The following is a 26957-nucleotide window of genomic DNA, read 5'->3' as shown; positions in this document are numbered from 1 at the left end:
GGCAACCCACTCCAGTGTTCTTTTTTTTTTTTTTTTTTTAATATTAATTAATTTATTTTAATTGGAGGCTAATTACTTTACAATATTGTAGTGGTTTCTGCCATACATTGACATGAATCAGCCATCCACTCTAGTATTCTTGCTTGGAAAATTCCATGGGCAGAGGAGCCTGGCAGGCTAAAGTCCATGGGGTCACAAAGAGTCGGACGTGATTGAAGTGACATTGCAGGCACACTATTGCTTGGGCATCTCAGAGGCCTCTCCACTGCCATTTGAGCACTGATTTTGAGCACAGTTGTAGACTATGCTCAGTTGACTTATATGCAGAGTACATCATGACAAACTCCGGGCTGGTTGAAGCACAAGCTGGAATCAAGATTGCCGGGAGAAATATCAATAACCTCAGATATGCAGATGACACCACCCTTATGGCAGAAAGCGAAGAAGAACTAAAGAGCCTCTTGATGAAAGTGAAGAGGAGAGTGAAAAAGTTGGCTTAAAGCTCAACATTCAGAAAACTAAGATCATGGCATCTGCTCCCATCACTTCATGACAAATAGATGGGGAAACAATGGAGACAGTGACAGACTATTTTTTTGGGCTCCAAAATCACTGCAGATGGTGACTGCAGCCATGAAATTAGAAGACACCTGCTCCTGGGGAGAAAGGTTATGACCAAACTAGGCAGAATATTAAAAAGCAGAGACATTACTTTGAGAACAAATGTCTGTCTAGTCAAGGCTATAGTGTTCCAGTAGTCATGTATGGATGTGGGAGTTGGACTATAAAGAAAGCTGAATGCCAAAGAATTGATGCTTTTGAACTGTGGTGTTGGAGAAGACTCTTGAGAGTCCTTTGAACTGAAGGGAGATCCAACCAGTCCATCCTAAAGGAAATCAGTCCTGAATATTCATTGGAAGGACTGATGCTGAAGCTGAAACTCCAATACTTTGGCCACCCGATGCGAAGAACTGACTCATTTGAAGAACCCCGTTGCTGGGAAAGATTGAAGGCAGGAGGAGAAGGGGACGACAGAGGATAAGATGGTTGGAAGGCATCACCGACTCAATGGACATGAGTTTGAGTAAACTCCAGGAGTTGGTGATGGACAAGGGAGGCTTGGCCTGCTGCAGTCCACAGGGTTGCAAAGAGTCAGACACGACTGAGTGACTGAACTGAACTGTAGACTATGTTGTAGGATGTATAGTCACAAAATCATGCAGTATTGTGTCATTGTTGTCTGTAAATTCAAAAATGTTTCTATAGATATCATTTTCACATTCCTTATGGAAATATTAATAAGAGGAGAATGGTTTATTAATCCAGACAGCGGAAATGTGGGTTAAATTAATTTCAGATGACCAGCACAATTGCAGCCATTTACCCAGTGATATCAAGTTGAGAAGTGATGGAAATTGGGCTGATTAGGAATGAAGAGGCCAAATTTTATGCCCTCAGAGTATAGGCTACTGAATTTGAAGCGAGAATGAATGCACCTATTTAGACAGAAGAATATAGCTTCAACACCACTAATATGTTGGAAATACTATAAGACAAAGTGAAATTTCTGTATTCTCTTGTCTTTTGTTTTAAGTGATTTAAAAGGTATCATTGGATCAATGGTTGTGATTGTTTTGTTTGTTTTGGCTAGCTGGGTCTTCACTGTGGTGCACAGGTTTCTCTTGTTGCGAAGCACAGGCTCTAGAACATGTGGGCTCAATATGTGCAATATGCAGCCTCAGTAGTTGTAGCTCATGGGCTTCTCTAGTTGTGGTTCATGGGCTCAGTTGTCCCACAGCATGTGGGATCTTAGTTCCCAGACCAGGGATTGAACCCACGACCCCTGTGTTGGAAGGTGGATTTTCAACCACTGGACCACCAGGGAAGTCCTCAATGGTTGTGATGGTGCTGTTCATCTGAAATTGGGTAGCTAATTGAGGAAGTCATTAAGTTCTGGAAATTGACAAATCATCTAAATTCAAGAGACTTAATTCTAAATCACAATAACAATAATTTCTGCAGAGAAATATGCGTTACCAAGATGTCTAGACTAGTTCAAGGTATTTATTTGTCTAGACATATCTACTCGAGAAATCAAGTCTGTATCTGAAGATTGCTTGTGAATTTAATGTCAAATTGTTTGATTTTTAAGTGATAGTAAAATCAATCATGCATATTCATTGTCACTTTAAAGGTATCCCTAACAAACACATACTTAACAGCAACAGGGCAATCTTATTTGAACTTGGAGGAAATAACTTAGTTCCATTTTAAGGGGTGAATTCTAAAAATAGCTGATCTTATTTATCTCTTACTGGAGAATGACATTTTCTTACCCTGTCTACCAGCTCTGGGTGATACACTGTTAAGTTTGTATCTTCCCTGTGAACTGGAGATGGGAGGTAGTACCCAAAGTTATTGTTTCTTTCCCTTGGAAATGGGTGTAGTGTCTGTGTATACATGGTCCTTCCTCTTAGAGTATTTCCAGAGCTATCCAGACGCAGAAGGTGGTTTGTTCATAAGAGAGAAGAGAACCTGTTGAGGTTATGGTGCTTGAAAACATGTTCAGCCGCCTTTTTGCATTCCGATTCTGTTCACTGACGTTGGAGTATACAGAGAACACACGCATCTCACAGACTCTCACTGATGGTGAGTAATAGAGTATGAGCTGCTGCAGTTAGATGATATCTGAATTTTCTCATTTGTTTTCCAGTTAAGAAATTACATTTCTTTACTGTTTTTTTCTACCTGGGAGTAGATTTGTGGTCTTCCTTATACTGCTTTACTGTTTATTTCACAGACCCATTATTTATTGTATCAAGTGAGAAAGACCACAACCAGGCGAATATTCAGGCCACCATGATTCGAAGCAAACTGGTAGGTCTTATTCATCTGCTAAGGCAGCCTAATGTACCTGAACCATCTAGTTTGGCTAACTGTGTTGATCAAATTTTCTAATCACCAAATCTCCACTGGATTTTATATTCTGCAGAAATTTCTTTGCCATGGTTACCAGGGGACAAGATGTTTTAATACTTGTGGCCCAATGTGAGGATTAACTAACTAATAGTGAATAAAGGACTTAACGATAACCTAAATTATTTCAATGAGAAAAGTAATAGATGCCTGTGTTGAAAAAATTCCAGTAGTGCAAAAGCATATATGGTATAAAATAAATGCTACCCTTAGCCCTCTTCACATAATCACTCCTTGTCATCAGTTTCTTCAGTATCCTTCTAGAAACAGTCTATACATATACCAATAGCCTATGCCATATAGACGGTTTTGTACCTTTCAAAAGTTTGCAATAGTAAAGTACTTTAGAAAATCTGGTATAATTTTGTCCTTTTTCCCTTTGCCCTCCTGTCTTAACATTAGAGAAGGGTTCCCAGGTTTAGAACCATGTTCAGCAGCATGTTCCATTATCCAAGATATTCTGTTTATTGGAGTAAGGCAGATCCTGTTCCATCATTCATCAGTCGGGACTGGAAGCGACATGAGGAAAGGCACAGAGAAACCCTCCAGCAACTTGCCGCGTAAGTGTCAGGTAGCTCCAGCTGCTATTCGTGTGTTTGATGAATGCATTTTTCTTCTTAAAAAGTTTTGTTTATTCATTCTGTATTATTTTAAAATATACAGTTGTGATGTTATACCTAGACCAGTTGAGCTCAAATTCTCTTTCTTAACCCCTTTGACCAAAACAATCTGGATTCGGGAGCAACAGTTATAGGTTTATTGGTTAGTATTAGGTTGGTACAAAAGCAATTGTGATTTCAGACTGTGAATTTTATTTATTTATTTATTCCCAATTATTTTTATTAGTTGTAGGCTAATTACTTTACAATATTGTAGTGGTTTTAGCCATACATTGACATGAATCAGCCATGGATTTACATGTGTTCCCCATCCTGAACCCCCCTCCCACCTCCCTCCTCATCCCATCCCTCTGGGTCATCCCAGTGCACCAGCCCCGAGCACTTGTCTCATGCATCCAGCCTGGACTGGCGATCTGTTTCACACTTGATAATATACATGTTTCGATGCTGTTCTCTCAGATCATCCCACCCTCACCTTCTCCCATAGAGTCCAAAAGTCTGTTTTGTACATCTGTGTCTCTTTTTCTGTCTTGCATATAGGGTTATCATTACCATCTTTCTAAATTCCATATATATGCATTAGTATACTGTATTGGTGTTTACCTTTCTGGCTTACTTCACTCTGTATAATGGGCTCCAGTTTCATCCATCTCATTAGAACTGATTCAAATGTATTCTTTTTAATGGCTGAGTAATATTCCATGGTGTATATGTACCACAGTTTTCTTATCCATTCGTCTGCTGATGGGCATCTAGGTTGCTTCCATGTCCTGGCTATTATAAACAGTGCTGCGATGAATATTGGGGTACACGTGTCTCTTTCAGATCTGGTTTCCTAGGTGTATACAGACTGTGAATTTTAAATCATTATAATGAGGCTCAAACACATCTTTATTAATCAAAATAGGAACCATTACAGTCAACACATCTTTGCCAATGAGAAATGAGTTGGTTTGTTCCTGTAGCATAAAAATACAAGTTTTAGGATTTGATGAACTCTTGGAAAGCATTTTCTGCCTTCTGCTGGTTGTGGAAGCGTTTTCCTGGCAAAAAGTTGTTGAAATGCTTGAAGAAGTGGTAGTTGGTTGGCAAGAGATCAGGTAAATATGGCAAATGAGGCAAAACTTTGTAGCCCAATTTGTTCAACTTTTGGAGCACTGGTTGTGTGACTTGCAGTCAGGCATTGTGGAGAAGAATTGGGTCCATTCTGTTGACCAATAGTGGCTGCAGGTATTGCAGTTTTTGGTGCATTTGATTGATTTGCTGAGCATACTTCTCAGATGTAATGGTTTTGCTGGGATTCAGAAAAATGTGGTAGATCAGACAGACAGCAGACCACCAAAACAATGACCATGACCTTTTTCTGGTGCACGTTTGGTTTGGGGAAGTGTTTTTGGAGCTTCTTCTCTGTCCAACCACTGAGCTAGTTGTTGCCAGTTGTTTTATAAAATCCACTTTTTGTCACATGTCATAATCCGATCGAGAAGTGGTTCAGTGTTGTGTAGAATAAGAGATGACTTTTCAAAACAATGGTTTTTTTTGATTTGCAGTCAGTTCATGAAGCACCGTTATCAAGCTTTTTCACATTTCCAATTTGCTTCAAATGCCAAATGGCTGTAGAAAGGTTGATGTTGAGTTCTTTGGCAGCTACTTATGTAGTTGTATGAGGATCAGTTTCGATGCTGGCTCTCAATTGATCATTGTCAACTTCAGATGACCTGCCACTGTGCTCGTCATCTTCAAGGCTCTTGTATCCTTTGCAAAACTTCTTTAATCACCACTGCACTATATGTTTGTTAGCAAGTTCTGGGCCAAATGCATTGTTGATGTTGCTAGTTTCCTGCCCTGCTTTATGACCCATTTTGAACTTGAATAAGAAAATTGCTTGAATTTACTTTTTGTTTAACATCATTTCTGCAGTCTAAAATAAATATAAAATAAACAGCAAGTGATGTCATTAGCAAAAGAAAATATAAAACAAGAAATGAGCATTAAAATGATGTATAACATAACCACATTCCAGTATCAAATGGCTAAGTTCACCAGTGCAAAACTACAGTTATTTTTGCACCAACCTAATAGGTGTTCTCCAAAAGTTATAGTATATATTACATGATAGCTTACCACCAAAGGTAGAGGTGACTGCATTTGTAGTTTCTCTGATCTATCTTAGAAATTGCAAGTGTACTTTTCTGCTAGTATCCAAGTATACTTTTTGGAGACCTGCAACCAAAGCACCTTCAGCGACAGGTCTGTCAAATCCCTTATTCGTTTAAAGAATGTTTACAAGCTCATACATAGTAAATTTCTTTTAAAATGCCACCTTATAGCCTAGACGTAAAAATTTGTTTTTTTAAATTTTGTAATTCTCATGCACTGTTAACTAAAAATGAGCGTTTTTGTATGTGGAGTTTCATAAATTTACTCATTTATTAGCTTTCAGTTCCTCTTGTTGGCTTCTGGTTTCCTGGCTCAGGAAAAGTAATTGTTGTAGTCTGAGATGTAGGACAGTAAGACATGTTATAGAAGACTTTGCTCTCAGTCTCAGATGTATCTGTGTATCTCCTACTTTATAGATATAGAAATATGAGATAGGGGCTTCCTCGGTGGTGCTAGTGGTAAAGAATCTGTCTGCCAGTGCAGGAGATGCAAGAGACATGGGTTCGATCCCTGGGGTGGGAAAATTCCCTGGTTAGAAAGTGGCAACCACTCCAGTATTCTTGCCTGGAAAACTCCATGGACAGAGGAGCCTGGTGGGCAGTCCATGGGATCACAAAGAGTCAGACACAATTTAGCAACTGAGAATGAATATGAAATAAAAATTATATTTGGAAATAATATGTTTGACTTGAATAATGTTTTCCTGCTTTGTTTTAGAATTGATGCTTCTTTTCGGATGCCTAAAGAAGTTTATGAAGATCCTGATGTTACTGGAAAGAATCGCTATAAATATTTTGAAAGGTAGGAAATAATTACTGATGGATATGAGCCCTAATGTTATCAGAGACCTCTTTGTAATAAGGATAGCAGCTCTCATATTTAAGTCATGCAATATGCCAGTTATCACTTTATAAGTGCTTTACATATATAACATAAATTTTCAGAACAGAAATATAGGATAGGATATATCATCCCCATTTTACAGCTAGGAAGCTGAGACCAAAAGAGGAAAAGTAAATTGCTCAAGGTTACTTTATTATAAATTATCAAGTGTAGAGCTGGGATTCCAACTAAGTCTGCTTGAGCTTAGAGATACTAATTGCAAATAAGAATGTATCTTTGAGAACAAAATGAAGTCATCAAATAAAGTGAGACAGAGCAAAGACACCATGACAGCAATAGTGCAGGGAAAAGTGTTAAAAGAGGGCAGGTAGGTGACATTTGCTGTCTTTGTGTGAATGTTACCAAAACCAACATGGTCAAAAGATTCACCTTGTTTCATTCGTGATGAATACACACATGTAATAATCATACACTCAGATTAGATAAAAATAAGATGAGGATTTCCTTCTAGGTCCTACCTGAGTTAGCAAAATAGACTTGATGTCATACCTACATAAGTTCATTTGAGAAAGTAAATTTGTAATGCACATTATTTATGAACAACCTCCTTATGGATGTTTTATGATGCTGAATTTTTCAGAGAACTGTTAAATTCTTTACATAGTATACTCAGTTCCTAGACTTTCGGGGAGGGGGGCCGTTTAAAGTAAATCATTGGAAATTTCAGAATATCTCAGGGAACTTGAGAAGTTGCTGGGAACTAATGACCAGCTGAAGCCTAAGTATAGGGCACTGTTTCTCAGGTGTGGCTTGTTTTCCATCTGCAGCAAACACATGGGGGTGTTTATTACAAATGCAGATTAATTGGCTCTACCTTGTATCCACTGAGTCTGCTGGGCTAGACCTGTGGTTTTTAATTTTAAACATGAATCTTCCCACTCCCCAGTGATTTTGTGTGTGCCAAAGTTTGAGAATTGCTGATACACAAAGTATTCAAACTTACTGATTTTAAGGGACAAATATTGGCAGTAGTAGGAAACTCAGCAAGCACACAATGCAAAAGTCCCACGTTTGTGATTTCCTTTCTTCCCCAGGCCTTTCCTTCCATTTTATCAGCAGATGCCACTCAGTGTTGTTTTTGCATCAACCAGGTAAGTAACCGTTATTTTAAAACTTTTTTCCAGTTTATTTTATTTATTATTTGCTTCCATATTTGTTTCTAGAAGGTAGTTCTCGGAATCATTATTTTTAAAGAATGGATCATAAACCACTAGAACATTTTCTGGTGGTCATTAGCAGCATTTTAAAAAACAAAATAGAAAATAACCAAGAGCATCAGACGTATTGAGGGTAGTTGTGTTTTTGCTTATAACTTTTGTTTTAAATGGATAAATGTATATGTTCATAGGTATATAATGGTTATGGTATATAGTGTATTTCTTATTATGAGTTATGGTAAAAATGAAAGTTGAAAGAGCTCTAAATGTTCTCTTTTGCTTCTCTGAAACGCACTTATTTGACAACAGTTCTTCAACGTTTCATCAAGAAAACCAATCAGTGAAAATATTTTTTAATAGTAGAATTTATAGTTTAACCATCTAATTGACACAAGGCAAAGATACATACAACATGGTGTCTGTCGCGCAAAGGAATGTGAACCAAGGTGGAAAGAGTGTAAAGGACAAGAGCTGAACCTGGGATTATTGTGCAGCTCCCTGGTCTTTTGTTTTAGGGCAAGATAGCAGGTTTGGTAAAGTGTCCCTTTAAAAAACTAATTTTTGCTATACTCTTTCCCATGTCAATGTAACTTAATGTTTCTATAAGAGAAGAAAATCCAAGGTATTCATGAAATGAATGAAAATATAAACCTTTTTTAAGGCCTCAGATTTCTGAATAGAGAGTTAAATAGGTATGGACTTTCAAACATGCATTTAAAAGGTATGGTTACTCTTAATGATACAGCATCTTATAAATAGGATATATGTTATCAAAGGTCTGTAATCCTCAATATAAGTGCCAGTTATGATTCCAGTTTCTCCTCAAATTTTTTAAGACAATGTGTGGATTCCTTTGGCTCTTATATAGATGTAGGAAAGATGCTTTGCTTATTTTAGCAATATTTTGGGGGATCAGTCTCCTAAAGCAAAGGAAATAAAAGCAAAAATAAATAGAACATAAACTTAAAAGGTTTTGCATAGTAAGGGAAACCATTGACAGTGTGAAAAGATAGCCCACTGAATGGGAGAAAATATTGGCAAATGATATGACCCATAAAGGATTAATATCCAAAATATATAAACAGCTTATATAATTCAATGTAAAAAAATCCCAGACAACCCGATTACAAAATGTGCAGAAGACCTGAATAGACATTTCGCCAAAGAGGACATGCAGATGGCCAATAGGCACATGAAAAGATGTTCAACATGGCTAATCCATCAAAACCATAAGGAGATATTATTTCATACCTGTCAGAATGACTGTCTTCAAAAAGAACATGAATAACAAATATTGGCAAGGATGTGGAGAAAAGGGAATCTTCATCTGCTGTTGGTGGGAATGTAAATTGGTGCAGTCACTGTGGAAAATAGTATGGAGGGTCCTCAAAAAACTAAAAATAGAACAAACATATAATCCAACAATTCCATTCCTGGGTATATGTCTGAAAAAAAAACCCCACTATTTTGAAAAGATACATGCACCCCAATGTTCATAGAAGCATTATTCACCATTGCCAAAATATGGAGGCAACTCATGTGTCCATCAACAAGTGAATAGATAAAGAAAATATGGTTTATATACGCAATGGACTATTAGCCATAAAAAAGAATGAAATTTTTCCACTTGGAACAACATGGATGATTTAGATAAGTGAAGTTAGCAAAAGACAAGTGCTGTATGACATTACTTTATTTGTGGAGTCTAAAAGATACAACAAACTAGGGGATGTAACAAAAAAGAAATAGATTCACAGATTTAGGGTACAAACTGATGGTTAGCAGTGGGGAAAGGAAAAAGGGAAGGACAATATAGGAATAGGGGATTAAGAGATACAAACTATAATATATATTATATAAAATAAGCTACACAGATATATCATACAACATGGAATATAGCCAATATTTTATAACTATAAATGGAATATAACATCTAAAAATTGTGAAATACTATATTGTGTTTTTTGTTGTTCCTTTGCTAAGTTGTGTCCAACTCTTTGTAACCCCATGGGCTACAGCACTCCAGGCTTCACTGTCCCTTCACTATCTCCTTGAGTTTGCTCAAACTCATGTCCATTGAGTCAGTGATGCCATCCAACCATCTCATCCTCTGTCACCCACTTCTCCTGCCCTCAATCTGTAAGTTCTTGGTTCACGTGCTGATAAAGCCTAGCTTGAAGGATTTTGAGCATAATCTTGCTAGCATGTGAAATGAGTGCAACTGTACGATAATTTGAACATTCTTTGGCGTTGCTCTTCTTTTTGGGATTGGAATGGAAACTGACCTTTTCCAGTCCTGTGGCCCCTGCTGCGTTTTCCAAATTTACCAGCATATTGAGTGAAGCCCTGTTAAAGTGCTATTAAAGCATCATCTTTTAGGATTTGAAATAACTCAGCTAGAATTCCATCACTTCCACTAGCTTTATTTGTAGTAATGCTTCCTAAGGTCCGCTTGACTTCACACTCCATGATGTCTGGCTCTAGGTGAGTGACCACACCATTGTGGTTATCCAGGTCATTAAGACCTTTTTTGTACAGTTCTTCTGTGTATTCTTGCCACCTCTTCCTAATGTCTTCTGCTTCTGTTAGCTCCTTGCGGTTTCTGTCTTTTATTGAACCCATCTTTGCATGAAATGGTCCCTTGGTATCTCCATCTTGAAGAGATCTCTAGTCTTTCTGTTGTTTGCCTCTGTTTCTTTTCATTGTTCATTTAAGAAAGCTTTTTTTTCCTCCTTACTATTCTCTGGAACTTTGCATTCAGTTGGGTATATCTTTGCCTTTCTCCTTTGCTTTTCACTGCTCTTTTCCCAGTTATTTGTATGGCCTCTTCAGACAATCATTTTGCCTTCTTGCATTTCTTTTTCATGGGGATAGTTCTGGTCACCACCTTCTATAAACAATGTTCCAAACCTCCATCCATACTTCCTCAGGCATTCTTGTCTACCACATCTAATCCCTTGAATCTGTTTGTCACCTCCACTGTATAATCATAAGGGATTTGATTTAGGTCATACATGAATGGCCTAGTGGTTTTCCCTGCTTTCTTCAATTTGAGCCTGAATTTTGCAGTAAGGAGCTGATGATCTGAGCCACAGTAAACTCCAGGTTTTGTTTTTGCTGACTGTTTAGGGCTTCTCCTTCTTTGGCTGCAAAGAATATAATCAATCTGATTTCGATATTGACCATCTGGTGATGGCCATGTGTAGAGTCATTTCTTGTGTTGTTGGAAGAGGATGTTTGCTATGACCAGTGTGTTCTTTTGGCAAAACTCTGTTAGCCTTTGTCCTACTTCATTTTGTATTCCAAGGCCAAACTTGCCTGTTACTCTAGGTGTCTCTTGGCTTCCTATTTTTGCATTCCAGTCCTTGTGATGAAAAGGACATCTTTTTTTGGTGTTAGTTCTAGAAGGACTTGTAGGTCTTCATAAAACTGTTCAACTTCATCTTCTTCAGCATTAGTGGTTGGGGCATAGACTTGGATTACTGTAATGTTGAACTGTTTGCTTTGGAAATGAACCAAGATCATTCTGTAATTTTTGAGGTTACCCCCAAGTGCTGCATTTCAGACTCTTCTGTTGACTATGAAGGCTACTCCATTCCTTCTAAGGGATTCTTGCCCACCTATAACATGTTATACATCAACTATACTTCAGTAAAAATGTTAGAAAAAGAAAATGGATAGAGGAAAATATAGCATGCTAACACTAAAAGAAAGCAACAGTAGCTATAATAATTTCAGACAGAGCAGACTTCAAGGAAGATTATCAGGGATAAAGATTATCATAATGAAAAAGAGGTCAGTTCTCCAAGAAGACATAATAATCCTTAATGTATATATACCTAATGACAGAGTGTCAGACTGCATGTGACAAAAACTAATAGAATTATAAGAAGTAGATGAATTCACTATCACAGTGGGTGGCTTTAATACCCTCATGTAGAAAGTGGATACATCTAACAGGCAGAAAGTCAGTAAGGCCCTTGCATACCATTTATCAGCTGGATATAATTGGTATCTATAGACTACTTATTCAACAATAGAGTATACATTCTTCTGAAGCTCACACAGAACATTCACCAAGCTAAACCACATTCTGGACCATTAAACATACTTTAATAAATGTAAAAATCACAGAAGTTATACCATGTCTTCTCTCAGATCATAGTGGTATTAAACTAGAAATTAAGAACAGAGAGACAACTGAAAATCCCCAAATATATGGATATTAAACAATACATTTCTAAATAGCATGGGTTAAAGCAGATGCTTCAAGAGGAATTTTAAAATATTTTAAACCTAATGAAGATGACAATGTAAATTATGAAAACTTGTGGAATGAAACAAAAGCAGTGCTTAGTGGGAAATTTATAGCATTGAATGCATGTATTAGAAAGGAAGACAGATCTAAATCAATCATATAAGCTTCTACCTTGAGAAACTAGAAAAAGAAGAGCAAATTACATCCAAGGCAAGCAGAAGAAAAGAAATAATAAGAAATCAATGGAATTGACCAAGGAAATTGATAGAAAAAGTAAATGAAACCACAGAGTTCGTTGGAAAGCTCACAAAAACTGGTAAGTCTCTAGGCAGACTAACTAAGAGAAAAAGAGAGAGGACACAAATTACTAACATCAGAACTGAAAAGGGATCACTACAGATCCTATGGCATTAAAAAGATAATAAAGGAATATTGTGAATAACTCTTTGCCTATAATACAGTTGATAATGTAGATGAAAAGGGTTAATTACTTGAAATACAACTTGCCAGAACTCAGGAGAAATAGGAAATCTGAATAGGCCTTTATCTATTAAACTTTTTTGAAGCAGTAATTAATAGCTTTCTAAAACATAAAGCACCAGGCCTGGATGGGGTCTGCTGGTGATTCTACCAAACATTCAAGGAAGAAATTATACCATTCTCTACGATCTCTTTCAGGTAGTAGAAGCTCACTCATTCTATAAGGCCAGCATTACCCTAATACCAAAGTCAGACAAAGACATTAAGAAAGAAAGAAAGAAAGAAAGAAAGATAGTGCTAAGTCATGTACCTCTCTTGAGATCCCATGAACTGTAGCCTGTCAGGCTCCTCTGTCCATGGGATTCTCCAGGCAAGAATACTGGAGTGAGTTGCCATAAAGAAAACTACAAATCAACATCCCTCATAAATGTAGGCGTGGAAATCCTCAACAAAATATTAGCAAATAAAATCCAACAATGTATAATAAGAGTTATACTCCACATCCAAGTGGAATTTATCCCAGGCATGCAAGGTGGTACTGCATTTGAAAATCAGTTAATGTAATGGATCATGTCAACAGACTGAAAAAGAAAGATCACATGATCATATCAATAGAGGCAGAAAAACTGTTTGACAGTACCTGATACCCTTCATGACAAAAACTCTCAGTTAACTAGAATTAGAGAGGAACATCTTCAACCTTATGAAGAATGTGTCCTAAAAACCTAACTCATACTTAATGGTGAAAAACTCAGTTTTTCCACTATGATCAGGAAAAATGAAAGGATGTCTCCTCTCACCACTCCCTTTCAGCATCATACTGGAAATAAGACAAGAAAAATAAAAGGTACACAGATTGGAAAGGAAGCAATAAACCCCCCCCCTCCTTTGAGGCATTTTATTTGTATGTATTAGATCCCTAGAAAAAGAATCCAAGGATTTTCCCTCCTGTGTATTTTCATCTTGCTTCTTCACGGTCCATTGATGCCAGTTGAGGTTGTCACTACAATGAAATCAAACTGACAGGATGGGAGCAGGTTATTCTGCCTTTTTCTTGATTTTTGAGTTGCACGTCAAATCTGGGGCTGATCACTCCACACTTACTTAGCCTGCCTGTGAGGTTCACAACAGTTTCTCCAGCCCTGTGATCATCAATGATTTCAAACTCGCCAATGCAACCATGCTTCATCATCACAGTTAGAAACCTGGCGATGACTTTGGAGCATGGCCTAATAAGGACCTGGCATTTGCCTCTCTTTTCAGCATTGTTGATACTCTTGAGAGCACCATTCTGGCAGCATGGAAAGATGGCGGAAAGAGCAGCAATAAAACTTTTAGCAGCTGGCATGTTCATCTTTGTAGAAAATCAGAATGAATTGACTTAAAAAAAATAAGTGGGGTTAATAAGTGAAAAAGTGATTATGGCAAGGTTGTAGAATACAAGGTTAGTATACAAAAGTCAGCTGCTTTCCTATATACCTATATAGAATTTATAGGTATTTAAATTTAAGTGGAATTTGAAATATAAAACACAATGCCATTTACATTAGCATCAACAAATGAAATACTTAGGTATAAATTTAATAAAATACAAGATCTATTTAAGGAAAACTATAACACTTTGGTGGAAGAAATCAAAGAAGAATTAAATAAGTGGAGAAATATTCCATGGTTGTCGATAGGAAGATTCAATGGTGTCCGTATGTCAGGTCTTCCTGGTTTGAAGTATAGAGTCCATGTAATCTCAACCAAAATTCCTGCAAGTTATTTTGTGGATATTGAAAAAGTGATTCTAAAGCTTACATGAAGACACAAAAAACCTGAGAATAAGCAGCACAGTGTTAGAGAAGGACAGAGTTGGAGGACTGACACATCTGACTTCAAGCTATTATAATCAAGAAAGTGTGCTATTGGCCTTCCCTGGGAGCTCAGTGGTAAAGCATCCACCGTACAGGGGACACGGGTTCGATCCCTGGTTCTGGGATAAGCTCACATGCTGTGGAGCAACTAAACTCGTGCACCACAACTGTTGAGTCTGTGATCTAGAACCTGGGAGCCACAACTACTGAAGCCCTTGGGCCCTAGAGCCCATGCTCCTCAACAAGAGAAGCCACTGCAAGAGAAGTCTGTGTACAACAACTAGAGAGTAGCCCCTGCTTGCCACAACTAGAGAAAAGCCCACCTAGCAACAAAGATCCTGCACAGCCAAAAATAAATAAAAAAAATTTTCACAGACTGTGATGTTATGGGAAGAATAGACAGATGAAATAGAATAGAGAGCCCAGAAATAGACCCACATACTTAAAATCAGCTAATCTTTGACAGAAGATGAGATGGTTAGATAGCATCACTGACTCAATGGACATGAATTTGAGCAAAGTCCAGGAGGTAGTGAAGGACAAGGAAGCCTGATGTGCTGCAGTCCATGGGGTCGCAAAGAGTTGGACATAACTTAGTGACTGAATAACAATCTTTGGCAAAAAGAACAAAGGCAATACAGTGGAGCAAAGACAGTCTTTTTAACAAATGATGTTGGAACAACTGGACATCTACATGCAAAAAAAAAAATGAATTTAGACACACCTCTTACACCCTTCACAAAATTAACTTAAAATGGATCACAGACCTCAGAGTAGAATACAAAAATATAAAACTCTTAGATTACATAGGAAAAACCTAGATGGTCTTGGGTATGGTGATGACTTTTTAGATACAACATCAAAATCACGATCCATTAAAAAAATAATGGGTAATCTCGACTTCATTAAAAAAAGGTCAAAGACCTTAACAGACACCTCACTAAAGAAGATATACTAGTGGCAAATAAGTGTAAATGCAAATTAAAACAATATACCACTATACAACTGTTAGAATGGCCAGAATATGGAACACTAACACCACCAAATATTGAGCAAGAAGAATTTTCATTTTTGATGGAAATGCAAAATGCTATAGTCACTTCAGAAGACAGGTTGTCAGTTTCTTACAAGACTATGCATACTCTATACAATATGGTATTATCTTCTATTCTGAATGATGCACTTCATGGAAGTGAGGCGTCTGTAAATGACTATGTGGATTGAACTTTAATCCCTATGCGCTCAAGACACATTTCTTGAACTAGTGAAAAATACTAATACTATTATTACTCATCTGTAGAAATGTTAGTGATTCTAACCTGAATCATGAATTTTAATGTATTGACACACCAAAATAAAATTTGTCTAAGACTCTTAAAAAAAAGACTATACACATACTCTTAACATATGATTTGGCAGTCCTACTCCTTGGTATTTACCTGAAGGGGTTGAAAACTCATGTCTACACAAAAGCCTGCACACAAATGTTTATAGCAGCTTTATTCATAGTTGCTGAAACGTGGAAGCAACCAAAATGTCCTTCAGCAGGTGAATGGATAAGTAAACCATGGTACATTGAGACAACAAAATATTATTCAGCACTAAATAGAAATGAGCTATCAAGTCATGAAAAGACATGGAGGAACCTTAAATGCATATTGCTAAGGGAAAGAAGCTAATCTGAAAGGGCTGCATAGGTATGATTCCAACTATATGACATTCTGGAAAAGGTAAAACTATGGAGATGATAAAAAGATTATTGGTTGCCAGGGGGCTGGGGAGAATGGGGAAAGGATGAATAGGAGCACAGAGGATTTAAAGGGAGGGCAAATACTTTGTATGTTACTATGTGATGGATACAGATTATTATACATGTCTACATTGACACGTAAGGATTTGTCTATACCCATATAATGTATGACACCAAGAGTGAACCTTAACAGGGAACTATAGTCAATATCTTGTAATAAACTATAATGGAAAATAATCTGAAAGATTATGTGTGTGTGTGTGTATATATATATATAAATATATATATATATATAACTGAATCACATTGCTGGGGACCTGAAACATTGTAAGTCAGCCATACTTCAATAAAGTATATATATTTAAAAAAGAAAAAAGTGAACCTTAATGTAAACTGTGTATTTTGCGTGTCTGTGAAGTGCCAGTGTAGGTACATCAGTTTTAACAGAGGTACCACCTGGCGAGTGATGTTGACAGTGGGTCGGGCTATGCACATGATGGGGAAGGGGTATATGGGAAGTTTTTGTGCCTTCTCAATTTTGCTGTGACCTAAGATTGCTCTAAAAATTGTCTTTAAAAATGCAAATGTTCAATAGAGTTCCTAATAACAGAATAAGATTTGCTAGCTTTGTGAAGGTCCTCTTTGTGTGTGGGTTTTTTTTTAAATGCATTTATTATTCGTTTTTAGCTGAATGGGTCTTTGTTGCTGTGCTTGCTTTTCTAGTTGCAGAGAGTGGGGGCTATTCTTTGATGCACTGCAAGGGCTTCTCATTGCAGTGGCTTCTCTTGTTGCACGGGCTCTAGGGCTCACGGGCTTCATTTGCAACGTGTGGCTTTGGTAGTTGTAGTCCCTGAGCTCTCGAAAAAGGCTTTGTAGTTGTGGTGCAGGGCTGAGATGCTTCATGGCCTGTGGGATCTTCCTGGACCAGGGATCAAACCTGTGTCTTCTACATTGGCAGGCAGATTCTTTACCACTGGGCCACCAAGGAAGCCCTGCGTCTAGTTTTGTTGGGACTAGAAGGGGAAAATTTAAAAGACTGTGGGTGTGGCAAACAGTGCCTGCTTCAGTGGTGACTGGTATTAGAGGATGGAGGGTATGGAGCAGTAGCGGCTGCTGAAGGGATACCATCCTTAGACTAAGTGAGGCTAACGATGCGATCCAGGACCAGGCAGAGCGCGAGCCAAGTAAGGAGCAGATGGAGGGTCTTTCTGGTGTTGGGTCCTGATTGAGGTTGGGCAGAGCTGGGAAAGATTTTTTGCTTGCTCTTATTCACATTTTACTCTCCCCTGAAACCAACTGAAATGGAGAGAAGAATATGTTGGAGAAAAATAACAAGTTAATCCCGACCCAGGAATTGAACTCAGGTCTCCCACACTGCAGGCAGACGCTTTACCCTCTGAGCCAAGGGGGAGACCTAATTGGGAAAGGAACTGTGCTATTAAGTCACACAGAACTTTAGTCCAAGTAGCATTCCTCCTTTGCATCTTCTCCTCAGACCCACAGTCCCAAGTCAGCAGAAAGCTTTGGCAGAAGGATTCCTCAGGCTTTGCCATAATCTTAGCATGTTTAATCAGATGGGTCAAATGTGAAACTAATTTGAAAAGCAGTAATTTATTCTCTTGATCCAAGCTGATGATTTCATAATAATATTCACATGACCTGGGATGATATAAAGGTAATTTAAAGTTATTTCCTCAAGTAGAATTTTTTGTAGTAGAATACTGTCTGCTGAAAACATAAGAAACTATATACACTCATATTGTCTACTTATGTTAGGAATTAATAGCAACTGCTGAAAAAAATGATTTCAGTACCTGTTAGATTTCAACATTAAAAACTACTTAAAGTACTGTTCCATCACAGGTTGAACTGCCAAATAGACTCTTCTTTCTGATTGGCTTGAAATGCATTTTTCTTTGAGCTAAGATTTACATGCTGTGCTCATGTATAAGCATCTCCTATTGCCTTTGACTATTTTTCTTAATGGAAATCTCTTTTTTCCATTGTATTTATTTGTGTAATTTAATCAATTCTTCTACCAACTAGAAAAAAGATTTATTTTAAATGGAAGTGGTATATATACATATATATGTATTTCTTGTTTTATAAGTAGTATATGTGCAGGTTAAAAAAATTCAGAAGACTATAAACATGAAAAAATTCTCTCTATAATTATACTATCCAGAAATAATTGCTTTTATTATTGTATATACATTTAGGAATTTTTATGTGCCCAGTAGCACAGTCTATAAAAACATAAAAATGTACTCCTATTGTACATAATGCTTTATAGTGTTTTTTCTACTTTACGTTAGATCATAGACATTTTTGTTCATTCATATAGATTACATTGTTACTTTTAATAGCTGGATAAAAATTATGGATGTACCATTTTTTAAACAGTATTTCTACTGATGGTCATTATTTAAGTTTGTGATTTTTTTTAGAGTCACATGAGTAGATTGGGAAGGAGTTCCATGAAGTGTTGTTTAGTCAAAAAAGCAAGATGCAAAACTGTACTTATAATATGATTTCATGTTAGTCAAACAGTAAAATAAACTATTTGTGTCAGTTGTAGAAAATAAGTGTGCAAAAAATATGGAGGATGTAATTCAAGGATACATTTGGGATATATATCCTAGATAGGTTTCCCAGGTGGCACTAGTGGTAAAGAACCCACTTGCCATTGCAGGAGACTTAAGAGACGCAGGTTCAATCCCGGGGTTGGGAAGATCGTAGATACCAGGTATATAGAAAAGGTACTGCTGTGGGTGGAAGAGGAAGAGAAAGGGATTGAGGGATGCAAACTCAAAAGTAAAAGAAAACACTGCACTAAAACAGTAAACTATATGTGCTACTATACTTTTTGTTAAATTCTGGATAAGGGTAGGCACATGTTTAAGTGAATTTATAAGTTTTTCTGTGCTTAAAAATAGAATGAAAAAAAAAGGTGAAAATAATGGATACAAGGTTGATGCCTAATGACCCCGGATATAGCCACTTTTAAAAATAAAATCAGCCATTAAGAAGTTTTTTACTCTTATAAATGAGACTTTATAAACATGTTTGCATATATCTTTGCACATTCATTGACTTATTCCCCATAATAAATTCCTAGGAGCACAATTGCTTGGGCAAAAGGGTGTTTTAAGGGTTTGATACATATTTAGTCACTTGTTAGTTAGGTTTACCTGTTTGTGTATTCATCAGCAGTTTATGAGAATGCCTGTTCTTCACAAGTTCATTGATGCTAAGTATTTTCAATCTTTTAAATAATTTCTTATGTGATATAATTAAATAGCATCTTGCTGTTTTAATTTTCTTTGATTATTAGTTATGTTCATTATCGTTTCATATGATTGTTAGAAGTTCTACTTTTTGTTTTCTGACTGTCCTTTACTCATTTTTCTGTGGCTATTTAACTGTCTTATTGATTCACAGGGGCATTTTACATAGCTATTTAACTCTTAATCATATATGTTGCAAAACCTATTGACAGATATAAAGTGATTATATCAGGTTTCAATTTTTAAAATAATTTTCCCTTTTTAGGGCAGATCCATATACTTTTCCTCCTCCTCCTACTAAGTACCTGCCCATTCCTTCTAAGTACACGGTGGGCACTCAGACTGATTATCGGGATGCTGAAGTTCAAACAGACCCGTATTCTCCAGAATATGTAGTATGTCAAGATTCCATCCCTGAGCTCCTGACCCTGGCTACTCTCACTTGGGGTGAGTTGGAAATTCTTTTGAATATTTGCAGGTGACAGTCCTGATGACCACGCATGCTATTGAGTTCTTAGAAATGACACACACAGAGGCAACTATGATTTAAAGTATTGCTATTTAAAGTATCTTGCTCAGTAGAGCTACTTCATAGACTGGTACACTTTCTGTTAGATTTGTTCAAAGAGAGATATGCCCTTATCATTGTAAGGACACTTCTTGTCCTTTTTCCCTGAAGCTGAAGTTACATTTAGACTTAATTTTGTGGTTACTTTGCTGATGACTTACCTCCCTCTTCTCACTGTTTCTCTCAGTGAATCAGCTCCTTTTCACTGAGAAATTTATATTCTTTTTTTACACATAAATTTTTTTTGAGTATATAATACTGAATGCATATTCTAACATGTAATATGCATGACATATGCATATTCCAACAAATAGTAATATTATCTTATAATACGCATCATGTGTATTGTAAATATAGCAATAATATGCATTTTGCACTTTCCAACAAGTAATAATATCCTCTTACTTTGCTAAAATATCTTGGGATTTATCAAGGCTCTCTTATATACTTTATTTGATGACTTGGATGATTTCTTTTGACATTATATCTGAAATGCTCAGAAAGTCACTCTCAGAGTATAGAAATTCACTCTAGGCTAGGCCTTTATAATGCGAAACTATAAAAATTAATAAGAGAAGGGACCTTTAGAAATTATTAGAAATTACCTTATTAAACTCATTTGATTGTGCCTAGGAAGCTGAGAACCAGAGAGACTGATTCCTTGAAGGTCATGGAAACACTTAGTACATTGTAATGATTTTTATTCAAATCATTTTGTTAAAATGAGGTTACTTTTGTTTTCCCAATGTAATGAATTGCTGTGATCAAATATGTGTTAGTAGCAACAAGGATGCTCACATCTAAGTTCTAGTTTTGATTCTTGTTTCTTGGCTCACTTCTTGGATCTAGATTAAGCATTCTTGACACCCACAGTTTAAAGCAGAGACCTTCAGTCTAGATGACAGATTCAGAGTATGCTGAAATCTTTCCCTCACCTTTGAACACACAAAAAACATAATTATGAAAATTAATAACCGCACTTAAAATCAAGGGAGAAAATCAATCGTTTAGCAGTGGAGACTTCTTCCTAAAAGGGAATCTGTGATGATGAGCAGGGACTCTGAATGGTGAGGAGCCAGACCTGAGTTACCTGATTAAACTAAAGGAGGGAGAAACTTCTCTCCTGCCTACAGGTAGGGCTGAAGCCCAGTGCCTGCCAGTCTAAGCCAGGTACCCCTACCTGCGGCCTTGAGTTTTACCTCTTGGTGTGAGAAGGGCTTAGCTTTGAGCTGCAGAAGGACTGGGGCCACACCCTTGAAAACAAGAGGTTTAGGTAGGGGCTCAGAAATGCTTCACTTGGTAAAGACCTAATTGGAGCCCTGTGCCTGGCAGCTCTGGGGTTGAAGTTGTCAGTAAAAAGCTCCATGAGTCAGGCCTACCTCCTCGTTGGTGAGGCCCTGGGTAAAAGTTTAAATGGAGGCCTACATATTGTGTGTGTAGACGTTTAAACATTATAAATCAAGCTACTGTCTGTTAGACAAAATACATTCTATATTTTTCACAAATAAATCTTTATAAAAAGCTGAAAGGACAAGTGTACATTTACAATTCTTAGACTCCTTGGGATAGCACACTGGCATGTGGCAGCAATGGGAGAGGCTGCGCCTGGTGGCTGGCCCTTTTGTCTGGCTCTGTTCTTCATCATGAGGGGCTTGTTGTGCATGCCTATGATCGCCTCTCCTGCCCTGCTTTTCCATTTTCTGTTTAGACATCCTTGCAAACAGCTGCTATGTGGCTACCCCTTGGGCTTAAGAGGTCTTCCCTCAGGAGTCTGAATCTTGTGAAGTGGCCCATGTAGATTTTGGAAGTGGGCTTGGCGCTGTTTATGCAAGGAATTCCAGGCTCCCTAAGAGACAGAGTACCTCCAGGTGGGCATTCTGTAGTATCTTTAAAGTGCTGTGGGAAAATAACCCAAATCTAGAATTCTGACACCAGCCAAACTCTTAGGCGAGAAGGTGAAATAATGACACTTGCATAGGACAGAACATTTCATAGGTCTATCTCATAGGATATTGTAAACACTAATTAAATTCATTTATATAATGTGCTTAGGCCAATGCCTAGTATGTAAATAAGCATTCTATAAATGTTAGCTATTAATCTGAATAAGGGAAGAATAAAAGGACATCCTTGAACATACTTCCAAGTTCAGTCGCCCAGTCATGTCCAACTCTTTGCAACCCCATGAACTGCAGCACGCCAGGCCTCCCTGTCCATCACCAACTCCCAGAGTTTACTCAAACTCCTATCCATTGAATTGGTGATGCCATCCAGCCTCTATCATTCCCTTCTCCTCCTGCCTTCAATCTTTCCCAGCGTCAGGGTCTTTTCAAATAAGTCAGTTCTTTGCATCAGGTGGCCAAGATATTGGAGTTTCAGCTTCAGCATCAGTCCTTCCAAAGAATATTCAGGACTGATTTCTTTTAGGAAGGACTGGTTGGATCTCCTTGCAGTCCAAGGGACTCTCAAGGGTCTTCTCCAACACCACAGTTCAAAAGCATCAATTCTTCAGCACTCAACTTTCTTTATAGTCCAACTCTCACATCCATACATGACTACTGGGAAAATCATAGCCTTGACTAGATGGACCTTTGTTGGCAAAGTAATGTCTCTGCTTTTTAATATGCTATCTAGGTTGGTCATAACTTTCCCTCCAAGCAGTAAGTGTCTTATAATTTCATGGTTGCAGTTACCATTTGCATTAATTTTGGAGCCCCCCAAAATAAAGCCTGTCACTGTTTCCACTGTTTCCCCATCTGTTTGCCATGAAGTAATGGGACGAGATGTCATGATCTTAGATTTCTGAATGTTGAGTTTTAAGCCAGCTGTTTTCATTCTCCTCTTTCACTTTCATCAAGAGGCTCTTTAGTTCTTCTTCACTGTATGCCATAAGGGTGGTATCATCTTCATATCTGAGGTTATTGATATTTCTCCTGGCAATCTTGATTCCAGCCTGTGTTTCATCCAGTCCAGCATTTCTCATGATGTACTCTGCATAAAAGTTAAATAAGCAGGGTGACAGTATACAGCCTTGACATACTCCTTTCCCTATTTGGATCCAATCTGTTCCATGTCCAGTTCTAATGGCTGCTTCTTGACCTGCACACAGATGTCTCAGGAGGCAGGTCAGGTGTTCTGGTATTCCCATCTTTTGAAAAATTTTCCACAGTTTGTTGTGATCCACACAGTCAAAGGCTTTGGCATAGTCAATGAAGCAGAAGTAGATGTTTTTCTGGAACTCTTTTACTTTTGCTATGATCCAGAGGATGTTGGCAATTTGATCTCTGGTTCCTTTGCCTTTTCTGAATCCAGCTTGAACATCTGGAATTTCATGGTTCATGTACTGTTGAAGCCTGGCTTGGAGAATTTTGAGCATTACTTTCCTAGTGTGTGAGATGAGTGCTATTATGCAGTAGTTTGAGCATTCTTTGGCATTGCCTTTCTTTGGGATTGGAATGAAAACTGACCTTTTCCAGTCCTGTGGCCACTGCTGAGTTTTCCAAATTTGCTGGCAAATTGAGTGCAGCATTTTCACAGCATCATCTTTGAGGATTTGAAATAGCTCAACTGGAATTGCGTCACCTCCGCTAGCTTTGTTCGTAGTGATGTTTTCTAAGGCCCACTTGACTTCACATTCCAGGATGTCTGGCTCTAGGTGAGTGATCACAATATCATGATTATTTGGTCATGAAGATCTTTTTTGTATAGTTCTTCTGTGTATTCTTGCCACCTCTTCTTAGTATCTTCTGCTTCTGTTAGGCTCATCCCATTTCTTTCCTTTATTGTGCCCATCTTTGCATGAAATGTTCCCTTGGTATCTCTCATTTTCTTGATCAGATCGCTAGTCTTTCCCATTCTATCATTTTCCTTTGTTTCTTTGCACTGATCACTGAGGAGAGATTTCTTACCTTTCCTTGCTATTCTTCGGAACTCTGCATTCAAATGGGTATATCTTTCCTTTTCTCCTTTGCCTGTTGTTTCTCTTCTTTTCTCAGCTATTTGTAAGGCCTCGTCAGACAACCATTTTGCCTTTTTGCATTTCTTTTTCTTGGGGATGGTCTTCATCCCTGCCTCCTGTACAGTGTCCTGAACCTCCGTCCGTAGTTCTTCAGGCACTCTGTCTATCAGATCTAATCCCTGAATCTATTTGTTGCTTCCACCGTATAGTCATAAAGGATTTGATTTAGGTCATACCTGAATGATCTAATGGTTTTTCCCTACTTTCTTCAATTTATGTCTGAATTTGGCAATAAGGAGATCATGATCTGAGCCACAGTCAGCTCCCAGTCTTGTGTTTGCTGAATGTATAGAGCCTCTCCATCTTTGGCTGCAAAGAATATAATTAATCTGATTTCACTATGGACCATCTGGTGATGTCCATGTGTAGAGTCTTCTCTTGTGTTGTTGGAAGAGGGTATTTGCTATGACCAGTGCATTCTCTTGGCAAAACCCCGCTTCGTTCTGTACTCCAAGGCCAAATTTGCCCATTACTCCAGGTATTTCTTAACTTCCTACTTTTGTATTCCAGTCCCCTATAATGAAAAGGACATCTTTTTTGGGTGTTAGTTCCAGAAGGTCTTGTAGGTCTTCATGTATGCATGCATGCTAAGTCACTTCAGTCATGCTTGACTCTTTGTGACCCTATGGATTGTAGCCTGCCAGGCTATCTTGTCCAAGGGATTCTCTAGGCAAGAATACTTGAGTGGGTTGCCACTCCCTCCTCTGGGGGATCCTCCAGAACTAGGGATCGAACCCACGTCTCTTGCATCTCCTGCATTGGGAGGTGGGTTCTTTACCATTAGTGCCACCTGGGAAGCCCATAGGTATTCATAGAACCTTTCAACTCAGCCTCTTTGGCATTAGTGGTTGGGACATAGACTTGGATTACTATGATGTTGAATGGTTTGCCTTGCAAACAAACTGAGATAATTCTGTCATTTTTGTGATTGGACCCAAGTGCTGCATTTCAGACTCTTTTGTTGACTATGAGGACTACTCCATTTCTCCTAAGGGATTCTTGCCCACAGTAGTAGATATAACGGTCTTTCGAATTATATTTGCCTTTCCTGCCCATTTTAGTTCCCTGATTCATAAAATGTTGATGTTCACTCTTGCCATCTCCTGTTTGACCACTTCCAATTTATCTTGATTATGGCCTGACATTCCAGGTTCCTATACAATATTGTTGTTTACAGTATGAGACTTTACTTTCACCACCAGACATCCACAACTGGGCGTTGTCTCCACTTTGGCTCAGCCTCTTCATTCCTTCTGGATTTATTTCTCCACTCTTCTCCAGTAGCATATTGGACACCTACCAATCCAGGGGGCTCATCTTTCAGTGTCATATCTTTTTGCCTTTTCACACTGTTCATGGGGTTTTCAAGGCAAGAATGCTGAAGTGGTTTGCCATCTCCTTCTCCAGTGAACCGTGTTTTGTCATATCTCTCCGCCATAACCCAGCCGCCTTGGGTGGTCCTATATAGCATGGTTCAAAGTTTCGTTGAGTTATACAAGGCCATCATTTTGGTTCATTTTCTGTGATTGTGGTTTCTATTCTGTCTGCCCTCTGAGGGATGGGAGTCCACACTTCCTGATGGGAGGGTCTGGCTGTGGGGAAAACTAGGTCTTGCTCTGGTGGGCAGGGCCATGCCCAGTAAATCTTTAATCCAATTTTCTGCTGATGGGTGTGGCTGTGCTCCCTCCCTGTAGTTTGGCCTGAGGCGGCCCAGTCCTAGAGTTTGCAGTCTCCGTGGTGGAGCTATAGGGTCTATGGTAGGGGTAATGGTGACCTCCTCCACAAGGACTCGTGCCAGTACATTGCGCCTCCCAGGCCTGTTGCTGTCAATGCCTCTGACCCTGTGGCAGGCCACTGTTGACCCATGCCTCTGTTGGAGACTCCCAAACACTCATAGGGAAGTCTGGCTCAGTCTCTTGTGGGGTCACTGCTCCTTTCTCCTGGGTCCTGGAGCACATATGGTTTTGTCTTTTCCTTCCAAGAGTCTATTTCCCCAGTCCTGTGGAAGTTTTATAATCAAATCCCACTGACATGCAAAGTCAGATTCCCTGGGGATTCCCAGTCCTTTTGCCAGATCCCCAGGTTTGGAAGCCTGTTACGGGCCCTAGAACTTTTGCAACAGCATGAGAACTTCTTTGGTATAATTGTTCTCCAGTTTGCGGATCGCCCGTCCAGCAGCTCTGTAGTGGGGCTAATGGTGACCTCCTCCAAGAGGGCTTATTCCACCTGCCGTGCCTCCCAGCACTGCTCCTGCCGCTGTTCCTGTCCCTGTGGGAGGCCGCTGCTGACCCCTGCCTCTGCAGAAGACCCTCACACACTCAAAGGCAGGTCTGGCTCAGTCTCTTGTGGGGATCACTGCTCCTTTCTGTGGGTTTTGGTGCACACAAGATTTTGTTTATGCCCTCCAAGAGTCTCTGGCAGATATGAGGTTTGATTTTAAATGTGATTGCACCCCTCCTACCATCTTGCTGCTTCTCCTTTGTCCTTGGATGTGGAGTAGCTTTTCTTGGTGGTTCCAACATTCTCTTTTTGATGGTTGTTCAGCAGCTAGTTGTGATTTTGGTGTTCTCACAGGAGAAGATGAGCACACATCCTTCTACTCCACCGAATTAAATTTGTATACTTTTTGGGTAGTGTGGACATTTTGACAATATCAGTTCTTCCAATCTAAAACACAGGATAGTGCTCGCTTCGGCAGCACATATACTAAAGTTGGAACAATACAGAGAAGATTAGCATGGCCCCTGCGCAAGGATGACACGCAAATTCGTGAAGCGTTCCATATTTTTAAAGAAAAAAAAAAAAAAAGAAAACACAGGATATCTTTCCATTTCTTTATGTGGTTTTCAGATGCCTTCATTAATATTTTATAGTTTTCAGAATATAGGTCTCTCACCTCTTTGGTTAAGTTTATTTGTAGG

The 26957-nt window shown here is 38.5% G+C and overlaps 1 protein-coding gene and 1 non-coding gene across 4 annotated transcripts in view; both read left to right on the top strand.

Annotated features, from left to right (window-relative positions):
- Positions 1-26957, top strand: part of CFAP91 (cilia and flagella associated protein 91) — a 97855-nt gene that overhangs the window by 6625 nt on the left and 64273 nt on the right. For 2 of the 3 annotated variants that reach the window (XM_061167085.1, XM_061167084.1), the window contains exons 2-6: positions 2801-2877; positions 3379-3536; positions 6474-6557; positions 7694-7750; positions 19716-19897. In XM_061167085.1, coding sequence (XP_061023068.1) covers positions 2801-2877; positions 3379-3536; positions 6474-6557; positions 7694-7750; positions 19716-19897 — 558 coding nt within the window. Of the gene's footprint in view, positions 1-2800; positions 2878-3378; positions 3537-6473; positions 6558-7693; positions 7751-19715; positions 19898-26957 lie in introns of those variants that run through there. The other variant, XM_061167086.1, reaches the window with a different exon arrangement.
- LOC133074352 (U6 spliceosomal RNA) lies at positions 26719-26825 on the top strand. The gene has a single exon (XR_009697186.1). It is a non-coding gene; the product is annotated as a U6 spliceosomal RNA (small nuclear RNA).

Source organism: Dama dama, chromosome 19, assembly GCF_033118175.1.
Source record: "Dama dama isolate Ldn47 chromosome 19, ASM3311817v1, whole genome shotgun sequence".
Lineage (NCBI taxonomy): Eukaryota > Metazoa > Chordata > Mammalia > Artiodactyla > Cervidae > Dama > Dama dama.
This window is presented reverse-complemented; position numbering and strand designations above follow the sequence as displayed.